The sequence below is a fragment of the Octopus sinensis genome, unplaced genomic scaffold, assembly GCF_006345805.1.
Source record: "Octopus sinensis unplaced genomic scaffold, ASM634580v1 Contig16467, whole genome shotgun sequence".
Classification (NCBI taxonomy): Eukaryota; Metazoa; Mollusca; class Cephalopoda; order Octopoda; family Octopodidae; genus Octopus; species Octopus sinensis.
The window spans coordinates 1-15,000 of record NW_021834365.1 but is presented as its reverse complement, the minus strand read 5'-3'; the positions used below and the strand labels follow the sequence as shown (position 1 = coordinate 15,000).

Here is a 15,000-nt window from a genome sequence, read left to right as displayed (position 1 = left end):
AGTTACGTACTGGGGTAGATCTAATTGACTGGCCCTCTCCCCAAAAATGTCAAGCCTTATGCCTTGAGTAGAAAAGAGACTGACTTTGCCTTCGTCCTTTCAGAGTTGATAAACTAAGTACCAGTTACGTACTGGGGCAGATCTAATCAACAAGCCCCCCTCCGCCAAACTTGCTGGTCTTGTGTCCAAATTTGAAATCATTATTTACAGATATTTTAATTAAGAGAACGCCATATCTTAGCTGGCTGCGAGAGTGGTTATCTTCATTAAGAGAAGATTTACACTGATTCCCCTTATGGCGTAGACTTTGCTTATTTATACTAAATCTTTAATATTTTATCACACTGCAATGGCAAATATAAATAATAATAATAAACATTGTGTACAGTGCTCAGGTGTACTACAACTCATCTAAAGTGCATATATAATCAGGTATAGTTTCGACGGATTTCAGAAAGCATGAGGGCCTTAAAGGATGCAGTGTTATGGCAGTCAACAACTGACGCAGGCAGTATATTCCATGCTTCAGCAACTCTGAGCGTGAAGAAATGTTTCCGAAAGTCATGGGAGCTGTGTTGTTTTCTGACTTTGTAGTCACCAACATTAATTTTTACTACAAATATCCTAGGTAAGCAACTGGATTGATAACAAGAGGTCAAACTGGTCAAAATATCTTCTTTTGCTTGTATCAGTCATTGAACTGCAGCCATGCTGGAGCACTGCTGATACATACATACATACATTTATTTTTTCCGTGTTAATTGTTAACAAGGCAAAAATACACTCATCTATTTATATATATCATCATCATCATCATCGTTTAACGTCCGTTTTCCATGCTAGCATGGGTTGGACGGTTCAACTGGGGTCTGTGAAGCCAGAAGGCTGCGCCAGACCCAGTCTGATCTGGCAGTGTTTCTACGCTGGATGCCCTTCCTAACGCCAACCACTCCGTGAGTGCAGTGGGTGCTTTTTATGTGCCACATATATATCTCTTTTACTCTTTTACTTGTTTCAGTCATTTGACTGCGGCCATGCTGGAGCACCACCTTTAATCGAGCAACTCGACCTGGGACTTATTCTTTGTAACCCCAGTACTTATTCTGTCGGTCTCTTTTGCCGAACGCTAATTGACGGGGACATAAACACACCAACATCGGTTGTCAAGCAATACTAGGGGGACAAACACAGACACACAAACACACACGCACATATATATATATATATATATTATATGTAGAAAAATACAAACTGGGACAAGAACGTAAAACATTTAGAAGACGATACAAAAACCACGGACGGGACATTCGAAGCCTTCAATCTTCAGTCAAGAACCGGATCATCTAGCAATTTCGGCTGATTAATCTTGAGATCGCTCCGATCCGGCCAGCCCCAAGGAAAAACTAAGCTACGAGCATTAGATTTCTTGGAAGAAGGATCGAATGTATATGAAACAGGGACAGAAAAAACGGACGAATATATATATATATATATTATATATATATATATATATATATATAATTAATATATATCTTATAATAATAATAATAATAATAATAATAATAGGGAATAAATCCAAACTTACAGGGAAAAATTAGATTTAGGATTAAATCCAATTTTATAGTATAAATATATTATATTATATATATATATATTTCTTTTTTGAAGAGGTGAAACTTAAAGTAGATAACACTACAAACAATAGCATGTAAGTATTGGATTATATACCTTTATTTATAGCTCTATCTGCTTCAAGATTCACCGTTCCAAAAATAAATAAATTCACATTTTCTTCAAGTCTCTAAATTATTATGATGTCAACAATACATACATGCATGCATACATACACACACATGCACACACACACACACACACACATATACATACATACATACATACATACATAAAGTTGTAAATGACGGAGAAAGTTTGATGAAATTTTATTTAAGAACAACAAAAATTAATTACCACAAATTGTTTCATAACTTAAAGCATGTACATAATTTATATTATTATATTTAAAACTATCTGATAATTATTTCTTATTATTTTAACAAATCTCCCTTCTTATCTTGGGTACCTTTCAGTTTCTGTCTAAGAAATCCACTGACAAGGAATGAGTTGGCCCCTAGTACTATAGTAGAAGGCACATGCACAGGGTGACTTGGTGTGGGCTTGAACTCAGAACCACATAGGTGCAAAGAAAATTTCTTAACCAGCCAGTTATGCCTTGTCGTTGGTGTGAATGTAAATACATAAACACTTCAAAGAGAAGATCAATAACAAAAAAAAATTATCTTTAATCAAAGAATTAATTAAAAAAAAAGAATACAAGTTTATTTTATATTTACATTAGATGCAGAGAGAGTGAGCAAGAGAGAAGGAGAGAGAGAGGGAGATAACATATAAGAAAGAATCAAGACAGAGTACCAGATGGTACTCCCCTGGTACTCTGTCTTTAGATTTCTTTATTATATTTGCTTCTCAACCGTTTCGCTAGAATCAGAGCGTAATTATACTCTGTGAAGTGTCTTCATTAAAATTCTGGAATGGTTTTTTGGGAGTAAATTGGTATCATTGATTCTGATCTATAAAATCAATAAAATGGCAAGAGAAGAGGATCGATTCCGAAGATATTTAGTCAAACCAATGTTCTCCCAAGCACTCAGTTGACCATGTTTTTCCACAGACCCAGCACCATTCTGCTTCACATTTACAAATCATATGGTTACAACCACCTATTAAAACAAAAGAGTAAAAAAAAAAAACATTACAGAAAGCATAAAATTTATCAGATGAATTTAAAGTACCAGTTATGCACTGGGGTCAATGTAATTTGAGGATTTGCGCCTTCAGTATAAAGGATTATCAGCTTAAAAATTAAGTACCAGTTACGCACTGGGGTTGATGTAATTTGAGGATTTGTGCCTCCGGTAGAAAGGATTATTATCAGCTTAAAAATTAAGTACCAGTTACGCACTGGGGTCGATGTAATTTGAGGATTTGTGCCTCCGGTAGAAAGGAATATTATCAGCTTAAAAATTAAGTACCAGTTACGCACTGGGGTCGATGCAATTTGAGGATTTGTGCCTCCGGTAGAAAGGAATATTATCAGCTTAAAAATTAAGTACCAGTTACGCACTGGGGTTGATGTAATTTGAGGGTTTGCGCCTCCAGTAGAAAAGATTATTATCAGCTGGAATAAGGAGTGGTTGGAGATCATGCGGTTGTTAGCCTCAAATCGCCAGGCCTGGTCGGCGTTTGTGAGAGATGCAGCATTGAGGATGAATGAAGCCAGCTTGACCCACCCTGGGTGAATGCTGTCTCAAGACAAGAAGAAGACCCTCCTATTCCATGTAAAATCCACAGTAAACAAAACACAGCAGTGATCAGACAGACCAGCCCTTAACTCACCCAAAACCACAGAGGAGGAAATACAGGCTAAAGGCAGAGACCCTGTTGCATGTAAAATCGAAAATACAGAAAACTAAAATGTTAAAGAATTCTTCAATCACTATGAAAGACAAAGATTAAAAAGCCTATGGGGTGAGGGACTTTAAAAGCAAAACAAACCCATATCAAAAAAAATAAAATAATTCTCAAAGAATAGCTTACCACTTTTCTCAACATTGATTTCACATTTTGGACACTTCTTGGAGATTTTATGAATCAACATGGCTGACTGTTGTGCCAATTGGTTATCAGGATACTGCAGAAGAATTGACAAGAATAATTCCCTCTTTAGAATACCTATTTCTTTACTACCCACAAGGGGCTAAACACAGAAGGAACGAACAAGGACAGACAAATAGATTAAGTCGATTACACCGACCCCAGTGCGTAACTGGTACTTATTTAATCGACCCCGAAAGGATGAAAGGCAAAGTCGACCTCGGCGAAATTTGAACTCAGAACATAACGGTAGACGAAATACCGCTAAGCATTTCGCCCGGTGTGCTAATGTTTCTGCCAGCTCGCCGCCTTTAGAATACCATATTTGCCAGTGTATTAGATGTGGCTTTTTATTTTTAACAGTATCAAAACACTGCCCCGTGTGTCTAAGGTCCCACGCAGCTGTATTAAGGATAGAAGACTAAGGGCCATAGGCTAAGGGGCCAGATAAACATAAGTCTGTTACACACAACAGTTACTACTACTACTACTACTGCTACTACTACTACTACACCTGCAACTACTACTACTATTACTACTACTACTACTACTACAACTACTACTACTACTGCTACTACTACTACTACTACTGCAACTACTACTACTGCTACTACTACTGCAACTACTACTACAACAACAACCTTTTCTACATATAGAACAGGGCCATTTACCCAAAAGCATTAGTGCCATGTCCGTTTTCATTCATTTGATTCCAGGTTTTGCTTCCATACCAGTTAATTCTACTGCAGTTTCAGCCGTAAGAACGGGGTCACAGAGGAGATCCCATGAGTAGCCAGTCTTAAATCCCTCAGGTATGGCTTGGATGACAACCGAACCCTGATGAACTCCCACCTGCACAAAAAATTCATCCACCCAATCCAGTCACATCGCTTTTGTCAGCCCTAGGCTATAGAAGAAGACACTTGCCCAAGGTGCCATGTAGTGAGATTGAACCCAAGTCCACATGGTTGAGACAAAAGCTTCTTAATCCTAAAGTTATGTCTGCCTCTGCCTTGAAAATTATGCATACATTTGTAATTGATTATAGACTCATCTACATTCAGGTTTAAAAGTACCAATAATAAACTGAGGATACAGTGACTAACCCCCCACACCCATGTCTCCACATTAAGTGGTTTCACACTCACGTAAGAAATCTGTCACAAACCCGAAATATTTAGCAAATAAATACACTCACCAGGTCGCTTCCTTCAACTGCTTCTCGGCCACATGGTCCATCATGTGACTCATGGGAACACTGACGGCAGAACTTGTGCTGTTGGAAGAAAAAAAAAACAAAAAAAAACATCACTAATTGGCGCAGGAGTGGCTGTGTGGTAAGTAGCTTTCTTACCAACCACATGGTTCCGGGTTCAGTCCCATTGCGTGGCACCTTGGGCAAGTGTCTTCTACTATAGCCTCAGGCCGACCAATGCCTTGTGAGTGGATTTGGTAGACGGAAACTGAAAAGAAGCCCGTCGTATATATGTATTTATATATATATGTATGTATGTGTGTGTGTATGTTTGTGTCTGTCTGTGTTTGTCCCCCTAGCATTGCTTGACAACCGATGCTGGTGTGTTTACATCCCCGTCACTTAGCGGTTCGGCAAAAGAGACCGAAAGAATAAGTACTGGGCTTACAAAGAATAAGTCCTGGGGTCGATTTGCTCGACTAAAGGCGGTGCTCCAGCATGGCTGCAGTCAAATGACTGAAACAAGTAAAAGAGTAAATTGTTAATTGGTAACCACCAGATTCATTAAATTATAATTATTGACATCGAAAGAGACAAATAATCAAAATATACATTGCATGGTACTCTGGGACAAGCATCCTCTATTTTTATTTATTTATTTATATATATATACCTATTTCTTTATTACCCACAAGGGGCTAAACATAGAGGGGACAAACAAGGACAGACATAGGTATTAAGTCGATTACATCGACCCCAGTGCAGAACTGGTACTTAATTTATCGACCCCGAAAGGATGAAAGGCAAAGTCAACCTCGGCGGAATTTGAACTCACAACGTAACGACAGACGAAATACCGCTAAGTATTTCATCCGGCGTGCTAACGTTTCTGCCAGCTCGCCGCCTTAGCGCCGCCTGACTGGTGTCCATGTCGGTGACACGTAAAAGCACCAACCGATCATGGCCGTTTGCCAGCCTCCTCTGGCCCCTGTGCCGGTGGCACGTAAAAAACACCCACTACACAGACGGAGTGGTTGGCGCTAGGAAGGGCATCCAGGTGTAGAAACATTGCCAAATCAGACTGGAGCCTGGTGCAGCCTCTTGGCTTACCAGACCCCGGTCGAACTGTCCAACCCATGCTAGCATGGAAAACGGACATTAAATGATGATGATGATGATATTGGGTCATCCCATAAATAATGTGTTTTTTTTCAATTGCCTGAACTAAAAGTCAAACATACATACATACATACATACATACATATATATGATATATATGCATGCACACACACACACACACACACATATCTAAAGGACTCTGATAGAGATTTCACTCACATGGCTTTGGTCAACTTGAGAGTATGGTGGAAGACATCTTAAGGACCAAGATCCCAGCCAGAACTACGTTAAAACAAGGAGAGCCAAAAATACTCACTTTGCAGCTTAAACAGGTAATATCAGTGACGTTCAGATCGGCCTCAAAGCACTCTTTGCAATGAGGGTTTGGGCAGTAGACAGAATAAGTATTTTGAAGATAAGCCCTGGTTGCCTGATTCTGGTACTCTTCATACTGTAAAGAAACAGGAATGTTAATTAAAGGACCTCTGAAAATAATAAATCAAAATAGTTATCTATGTATCATATTCAATGTAAATACATTGCTGAAAAGCAATTTATTGCTGAGGTCATCCACAGTTAACATCTCTAATGGAGATGTGTTTAAAAGCACAATATATATTGGGAGAAGGGCAAAAATCAATTCAGCAGCAATCAATGAGAATGCCAGATGCATTTCAGCCTTGTTAGGCATTGTCAGTGGCAAAGACTCAGAGACAGTCACATATCTTTTATACATGTCATCATGCTGCTGGCTGTGAGCACGTGTCACTGATAAGGCTCAATCATATGATGGGTTTATAAACTAATTACAGGCTGATGGGTTTGCAGTGGTTTTCATCCTAAGGGATGACTAATGACTTATGCAATGACTTTATTCATAGTGAATTAGAGTCGCACACCATCAACCTCATTCCTTTGTCCTTGACCATCTTCAGTCCAGTGGCAAAACCAGATCCAGGTGACTGGGGATGGAAACGGATGCAGTGGGTGACCAAGGTGTCTTCTTTGCTTCATCTTGCTCTCTGCACCCCACCATGCACTGCTGCAGTTGCTGCAGCCACTTTCCATTCTGTTAAGCCATGAAGAATTCTTCTGCAAAGTCTGCCAGATCCAGTCTTCATGAATATAAAAATGGAGAAACAGACAGACAAAAACTTAACAATCTTTGTCTGGAGCAGAGCAGAGTGCTTGCTGCTATTTAGCCCCCAGGTCAATTTTGATCAAGCAGAACAATGATCAAATGCATTCCAGCCATGACCACATCATCTGTTTTTTTCTATAGCTATGTAGGATCACTTTATTTAATGTGTCATGTCCTTATACAAACCGGGCTGGGGCAAAATGAGGGATGATTCAGTTGCCATTTCTAGCAGGTTGAGCAATCTTGTAAAGACTCCTTTGCTTTTAAGAGCAGCACAGTTTTGATGCAAGGGATGGACACCACAACATCACTGCCAGCTGAAATTCATATTTAAGATAAAAGAAAACAAAAAAAAAAAACATTAACAAGTAACATTTATATTTACCTTGATGTCTCCAAGAATGCGAAAATGGTGAGCTTCCTGGATGAAGGATTGTTCGCAGTGATCTGAAGAAGGATTCAAAGAGAACGAAATAAGATGAAGTAGCAAGGAATGGTGGTGGTGGTGTTGGGGTATGCTGTAGGTGACGGTGGTAGTGGTGGTGGTGGTAATGATGGTGATGGTGGTGGCGGCAGTGGTGGTGGTGGTGGTGGTGGCAGCGGTGGTGGTGTGTTGGGGGGGTATGCTGTAGGTGACGGTGGTAGTGGTGGTGTGGTAATGATGTGTGGTGGTGGCGGCAGTGGTGGTGGTGTGGTGGTGGTGGCAGCGGTGGTGGTGTTGGGGTATGCTGTAGGTGACGGTGGTAGTGGTGGTGGTAATGATGGTGATGGTGGTGGCGGCAGTGGTGGTGGTGGTGGTGGTGGTGGCAGCGGTGGTGGTGTTGGGGTATGCTGTAGGTGACGGTGGTAGTGGTGGTGGTAATGATGGTGATGGTGGTGGCGGCAGTGGTGGTGGTGGTGGTGGTGGTGGTGGCAGCGGTGGTGGTGTTGGGGTATGCTGTAGGTGACGGTGGTGGTGGTGGTTGTTGAGTCATCGAATTTGATTTCGATTCCGATTTCACTTGCCTCAACAGGTCTTCGCAAGCAGAGTTTAGTGTCCAATCAAGGAAAGGTATGCATAAATGGGTTGGTCACACCCCTGGCTTAGGCCACAAGGTTATGGTCTCACTTGGCTTGCCAGGTCTTCTCAAGCATAGCATATTTCCAAAATTCTCGATCACTGGTCATTGCATCAGTGAGGCCCAGTGTTCGAAGGTCATGCTTCACCACTTCATCCCAGTATATATATATATATATATATATATATATATATAAAACTCTAGTTGTGTGAGTGTCTGTCCCCTTCGATTTTAGATTCCTAACTCCTCCCACATTTTGCGGTGGCAGTTTAAAAAACCAATCGGGTATCTTATAGTCGTGATTCATATCGAGCCCGTCTGGCTATTAGCGCGCGTCTACGATGAGTCTACGATTTTTAAAATAATTTAACATCATTTTTTATTCCATTTTAATGCATACTTTTTCGTGTGTCGATGGCGGCGGAGTTGGCGTCCATGGTCCACCCTGCACCTGTTTGCTTCTCCCCCTTCTTCCCTCCCTCGTGAAGCTGTGGGGAAGGGAGTGTAAGGAAATCAACGTCGTAAAGCTTGTCAAGGAGACCAGCGTTCTTTTAGAACAACGACTTCATGGCTTGAGCACCAAACAGAGAAAATGGCTAAGAAGCCCAAATTGGCATCTATAAGGGAAGTAACTCTCTAAAAATGCTTATATAGTTATTTCCCTTACAAACCCGAGCAATGCCGGGCGATACTGCTAGTCTTTATATATATATATTTGAAAAAGAAAAAGATATATATACACACACATGTACACATACCCACATGCGCATACACACAGTGAACACTTTCAGTTTTTATCAACCAAATCCACTCACAAGTCTTTGGTCAACCCAGGGATATAGAAGACACTTATCCAAGGTACCATGCAGAGAGATTGAACCCAAAACCACAGAGTTAGAAACGTCTTAATTATACAGCCATGCCTGCACCATATGCACACAGTTTCCTTTAACATGCAACATGAGCGGTGGCAGATAAAGAATCACTCACCCGGACATCTTATTGAGTAACAAAGGTCCGTCAAACGGAATTTCCTCTCAAGCAAATACTGTTCGCAATAAATTTTGAAACAGTCGAGGCACATCACATGACTTTTTTCACAGGGATAAATCAATATTGGGTTCCTGAAAAAAAAAAAAGAAGGAAAAAAAAAATAATTAAAGACTTTATCATTTGGTGTCAAGAAATATTTAATCAATCCACAAGAGTCTACCCCTCCCCTGGTATCAGGATATCAACATCCTGTTTAAAATGACTATCGTTAATCCTTTTAAGACCAACCTGTCTGAGACCATCCTTAGTTCTATGATACAAACATCCTGTTTTAAAGTGCTCTGAATTAAAATTACAAACATCAGCTTAATAATAACAAATCTATTTTGCTAAATTCTTCACCATTTTCAAAATTCACTGAAATAAAGAAAGAGTGTTTCGACAGAAGGGACAAAGAGTAAGGAACCCCTTCAGTCAGGAATGACCATGGGATTACACCTGGAAGGTTACTCTCCAAGGCACGAGCCCAGGCAAGGTTGTTTATGGAAGGCCAGCAGTTGCCCTTTCCTCTCCTCACATGACACCAATGTTATGCTAGGGAGAGACAAAGTCACAACTCATTTCTACAGCTCAGTGAACTGGACCAGCGGGAAATAAAGTGTCTTGCTCAAGGACACAACACACAGCCACATACAGCACACCCACCACCATCTACATCATCATCATCATCATCATCATCATCATCATCATCATCACTACCTCATGATTGTGAGCCTCATGCTCCAACCACTGAGCCAAGCAGAGATTTGTTAAGAAAAGGGTTCAATAGAAATGACATATTTGTAAATATCTGAGAGAGATTTATGCAGTTGCAGCATGATAAAGCGATAGCATGTTGTCAACTTAATGTGATGGTTCCATGAAAGGGAAGAATGCTACTGTTATTTAACCCTAGGAAACACCGTTTCCTGTTGGACTTGACACATTTCCTGTGTCCTTATGTTTTCAAAGGGGAGATAAGCACTTCCACCCAGCAAAGCCAGCATCCAGAGACTAGTTTCAGAGTCATTGCTCATCATCAGTCTGGAGTAGCTTGGCTTGCTAGCTGTCGATGCCTATCCGCCTTTGAAAACATATATATTTCAAGTGATTTTTGAAAATAGAAATTTCCTAGGGCTAGATAACAGTAGCATTCCTCCCTTTCATGGGACTCTCACATTAAGTTGACAACATGCTATCACTTTAAAAGGGTTCAAATCTCGCATCCAAATTTATATCTCAACACCAACTCCATAATGGAAAAATGGTATCATAAGGTCAGGGCCAAAAAATCTTAAGACTCTCAGACTTATTCAACTCATCTGTAAATAAGAACCATAGTTTGCCGTTGGGGGCAATAGATGCACAAGGACCAAAATTTTGGAGAATGGGGGCAAATCAATTCTATTGACCCCAGGGACCAACTGATACTTATTTTAACAATCCTGAAAGGTTGAACAGCTAAGTCAGTTTCGGTGGAATTTCAGCTTGGAACATAAAGTTAGGTCGTCATGTTTTGTAATATAGTCCCAGGATGACCACTTCCTTGGAAGTTGATTTGGTAGACAGATACATTACAGATATGTATGTATAGCATTATTCAGTTTTATTTCAAGATTTCTTACTAACAGAGAAAGAACCGGTTTCTAACCCAGATCCAAGGCTCCTTCAATGGAATTTCAACATCAACAACAGGGTATTTTTGTATGTATATATGTATGTATATGTGCAGATTTGTATGTTTTGTTTTATGTGTGCATTTTCTTGCATACAGTTGCATGTCTAGACATGCATTCTTTTACTTGTTTCAGTCATTTGATTGCGGCCATGCTGGAGCATCGCCTTTAGTCGAGCAACTCGACCCTCAGGACTTATTCTTTTGTAAGCCCAGTATTTATTTTATCGGTCTCTTTTGCCGAACCGCTAAGTAACGGGGACATAAACACACCAGCATCGGTTGTCAAGCAATGCTAGGGGGACAAACACAGACACACAAACACACACATGTATATACATATATATACATATATACGATGGGCTTCTTTCAGTTTCCGTCTACCAAATCCACTCACAAGGATTTGGTCAGCCCGAGGCTATAGTAGAAGACACTTGCCCAAGGTGCCACGCAGTGGGACTGAACCCGGGACCATGTGGTTGGTAAACAAGCTACTTGCCACACAGCCACTCCTGCGCCTATGTGGGTGGGTGTGTGCGTGTGTGTCTTTGTGTTGACGTTTGCCCCCCACCCCCCACCCATTACTACTTCACAAGTGGTACTGGTTTGTTTATGGCCGCCTGACCTACAGGTTCAGCCCTGGATAAGTGTCAGACTTCAAATTGCACCAGGGATGAAAAGAGTAAGGGAGATAACTCTAAAATTCAAACATTGTAACTTGGATAACCTGGTAGGCAAGGAGACCGGTTTCTTTGGTACCGTAACAACAGTGGACACGGTTTGATTTAATTATTCCAAAATATAAACATATCGGTGCTTTGTACCATTTATTTACTTTTATGTATAATTTTACCCTCACGGGCTATCCTTTACTGGAAAGCAATACTCTCGTATTGCATTACTATTTTCATTGAACTTTTCATGTTCTCGTTCTGTTAACGTTTTGGCGTTCAGACGAGTGTACGGCATAGATTGGCAACATGAAATTTGGAAATTTTGTCGAGGTTTATGCAGCTGATGAAGATAAATCAAATATACGTTTAGCAATCGTATTTTGAAAAATCCGAAACCAGTACTTCATTATCCGTTTTCATTTTTCAAATGTTCTTCCTAGAGTTGAGACAATTTTTTTCGTGTTTGTTGCACACATGCATCTTTACTAGTACATACACAGTGAAGCTATACATTAGTGTCGTATTTATTACGTTCGCTATTTTCCAGTAAATATCGGTGCTTTGTACCATTTATTTACTTTTATGTATAATTTTACCCTCACGGGCTATTCTTTACTGGAAAGCAATACTCTCGTATTGCATTACTACTTTCATATATATATATATATACATACATACATATATAGTCAGCGCCATGATAGATCGTTAGCCACTTCACACATTTTTTTCGCTCCTTGTTTCTCTCCTTGTTTTTTCTGTGTCCCTTTCTGTAGAAGAGCGTAGGCTCGAAACGTAAAAGACTTTTTTCTATTCCTGAGCGTTATACTAATACATCTGTTTGTTTTGTACACCACCTGTCTTTGTCTTTTGTCTATTTTCGTAAACTCTCCCTATATATATATATACACACACACACACACACACACATACATACATACATAATACCATACATACATACGTACATACGAACATACATGCATGTGTGTATGTGTATGTGTGTCTTCGTGTCTGTGTTTGTAACTGACTGTCACTTGACATCCAGTGTTGGTGTGTTTACATCCCCATAACTTAGAAGTTGAAATACAAAAATACAAAAAAAATACAAGTGAAAATACAAAAGATTGGAGAGGAGGATTTTATGATTCCATCTCAAAACCAGCAACAGTCAAAGAATTAAGAAGACTATGGTTAAAGAATGGCTCAAAGAGAAAGCATCGTTGTGGCCACAGCTACAGCAGCAGCATAACTGGGCATGCAGTCTGGGCTCAGCAGCCCTGAGGCCATGCTGGGGCACCTGCAAGGGAGACAGGCAAGGAAAGAAAGGATGCCAAGAATAAAGTTTCACAGACTGTCAGTGCTTGCGAAGAGACAAAGGGTAAGGGTGTCGACCCCCAAAAGTAAATTGGGTCAGAAGAGAAAGAAGGGCCCCCCCAACACTATACAACCTTGAAAGGTGGTCAAACAAAGGGAGAGACAATATCAAACTTAAATTTCCAGGTATGGTTCTGTGGCAAGAAGTTCGATTCTGAACCACATGGTTCCAGGTTCAGTCCCTATCGCGTAGCCCCTTGGCCGAGTGTCTTCTAGTATAGCCTCAGGCCAACCAAAGCCTTGTGATTTTTTTTTACATTTTGCATTAATGCAGATATGTAAGTAATTCATTATTAAATATGATAATATATATTATTTGTATGTTTTTAAGCTACGAAACAATTTGTCATGATATTGGAATTTTCTTCTAACTGAATAAAATTTCATCAAAGTAATTCACTATCATTGTGTGTGAGTGTGTGTGTGTGTGTGTGTGTGTGTGGTGTGTGTGTGTGTGTGTGTGTGCCTTTGTGCCCATGTTTGCACCCCCTCCATCACTTGACAACCGGTGTTGGTGTGTTTACATCCCCGTAGCTTAGTGGTTCAGCAATACAATAAGTATAAAGATAAAAAAAAAAGAATAAGGAGGTCGATTTCTTCAACTAAAACCCTTCAAGACACTGCTCCAGCATGGCCACAGTCAAATGACCGAAATAAGTAAAAGAATTAAACGAACAGGTTATTAAGGGCTGCAAAGACACAAAAGCTAAGGGCTCCAACCCCTGACAGTTAATTGGCTCAGAAGTTAGGACCTAATGACCCTATACAACAAAGGGCTGTGTCTAAGGCCTCTAAACCCTTAGGGGACAGGAATATTCATTCATCCATTCATTCAATAAGACCAGAAAATTAGAGAATGGACCAACTTACAAGTCTCCTTCGCAGGTTATGCAGGAATAATGTTGAGAATTGTTAAAGATGTGTTTCAATAAAACTGAATTTTTCGTTGGATGTTTCAGACAGTAAAAGTCAAATTCCTAGAAAAAAGAGAAAAGAAAATCCTATGTATATCATCATCATCATCATCATCGTTTAACGTCCGCTTTCCATGCTAGCATGGGTTGGACGGTTCAACTGGGGTCTGGGAAGCCAGGAGGCTGCACCAGGCCAGTCATATCTGGCGGTTTTTCTACAGCTGGATGCCCTTCCTAACGCCAACCACTCCGTGAGTGTAGTGGGTGCTTTTTATGTGCCACCGACACAGGTGCCAGACGAGGCTGGCAAACGGCCATGCTCAGATGGTGCTTTTTACGTGCCACCGACACAAGTGCCAGACGAGGCTGGCAAACGGCCACGGTCGGATGGTGCTTTTTACGTGCCACCGGCACGGAGGCCAGGCGAGGCTGGCCCAGCCACAATCGGATGGAGTTTGTTATGTTCCACCAGCACGGAGGCCAGTCGATGTGTGTCTGTCTGTATGTGTGAATCCCAAAAACTCAAGAACTACCCAAGCGATTTCATTCAAGTTTTACAAATTGTAATGTGATATAATATTGTTTCGCTTTTATTCTTTCACTGATGACTATATCGGTCAACACAAGGATTTATTAATAGCTAAAATAAATTCAACTGCATGTTAGTAGAACAAAGACTGTCAACAATTTTTTTTAGCTCAATTTTTAAAAAAAAATACAGTTGCTTTCATTGAGGTTGTATTTATTTAAGAACCGGTTAGACAAAATTCGAAGAGCTGTTGCCTTTGTTGATAACAAAGGGCTTCTCCCTCAGAATGCAAGGCAGATTGTATGACGCCTGTGTACATACAGCTATGTTACATGGCAGTGAAACATGTGCAGTGATTGCAGAAGACATGCAAAGGATGTGCAACGTCAAGGTGCATGTATGATGAAGAGGAAATGTTTCAAGAGAAAAATTGGGTCACAGAGGCGTCAGATGTTGTGTGCAAGAGCGATGACTGCACTGGAATGATGCATATAGGTGAGGACAGCTGCATAAGAAAGCGCCAATCTTTAAATGTAACAGGAGCCTCTGGAAGAGGAAGATCCAGGAAGAGGTGTGGGACAAAGGTGAGAAATGATTACAGAAGAGATGACAAAGGGCTG

General features: G+C 40.4%; 1 protein-coding gene and 1 long non-coding RNA gene across 2 annotated transcripts; both read right to left on the bottom strand.

Moving 5' to 3' along the window:
* Window positions 1-613: 613 nt before the first annotated feature.
* LOC118761693 lies at window positions 614-1,043 on the bottom strand. The gene is made up of 2 exons (XR_004997568.1): window positions 1,002-1,043; window positions 614-682 (listed from the first exon to the last, which is right to left on the bottom strand). It is a non-coding gene; the product is annotated as an uncharacterized LOC118761693 (long non-coding RNA).
* A 1,012-nt stretch (window positions 1,044-2,055) lies between these two features.
* Window positions 2,056-13,914, bottom strand: LOC115230822 (E3 ubiquitin-protein ligase parkin; the record flags this gene model as incomplete). Its single annotated transcript, XM_029800946.2, has 7 exons — window positions 2,056-2,738; window positions 3,616-3,709; window positions 4,871-4,948; window positions 6,303-6,437; window positions 7,513-7,574; window positions 9,176-9,309; window positions 13,808-13,914. Coding segments are annotated over 7 exons (711 nt in total), but the record flags the coding sequence as incomplete, so codon positions are not given.
* Window positions 13,915-15,000: the final 1,086 nt, after the last annotated feature.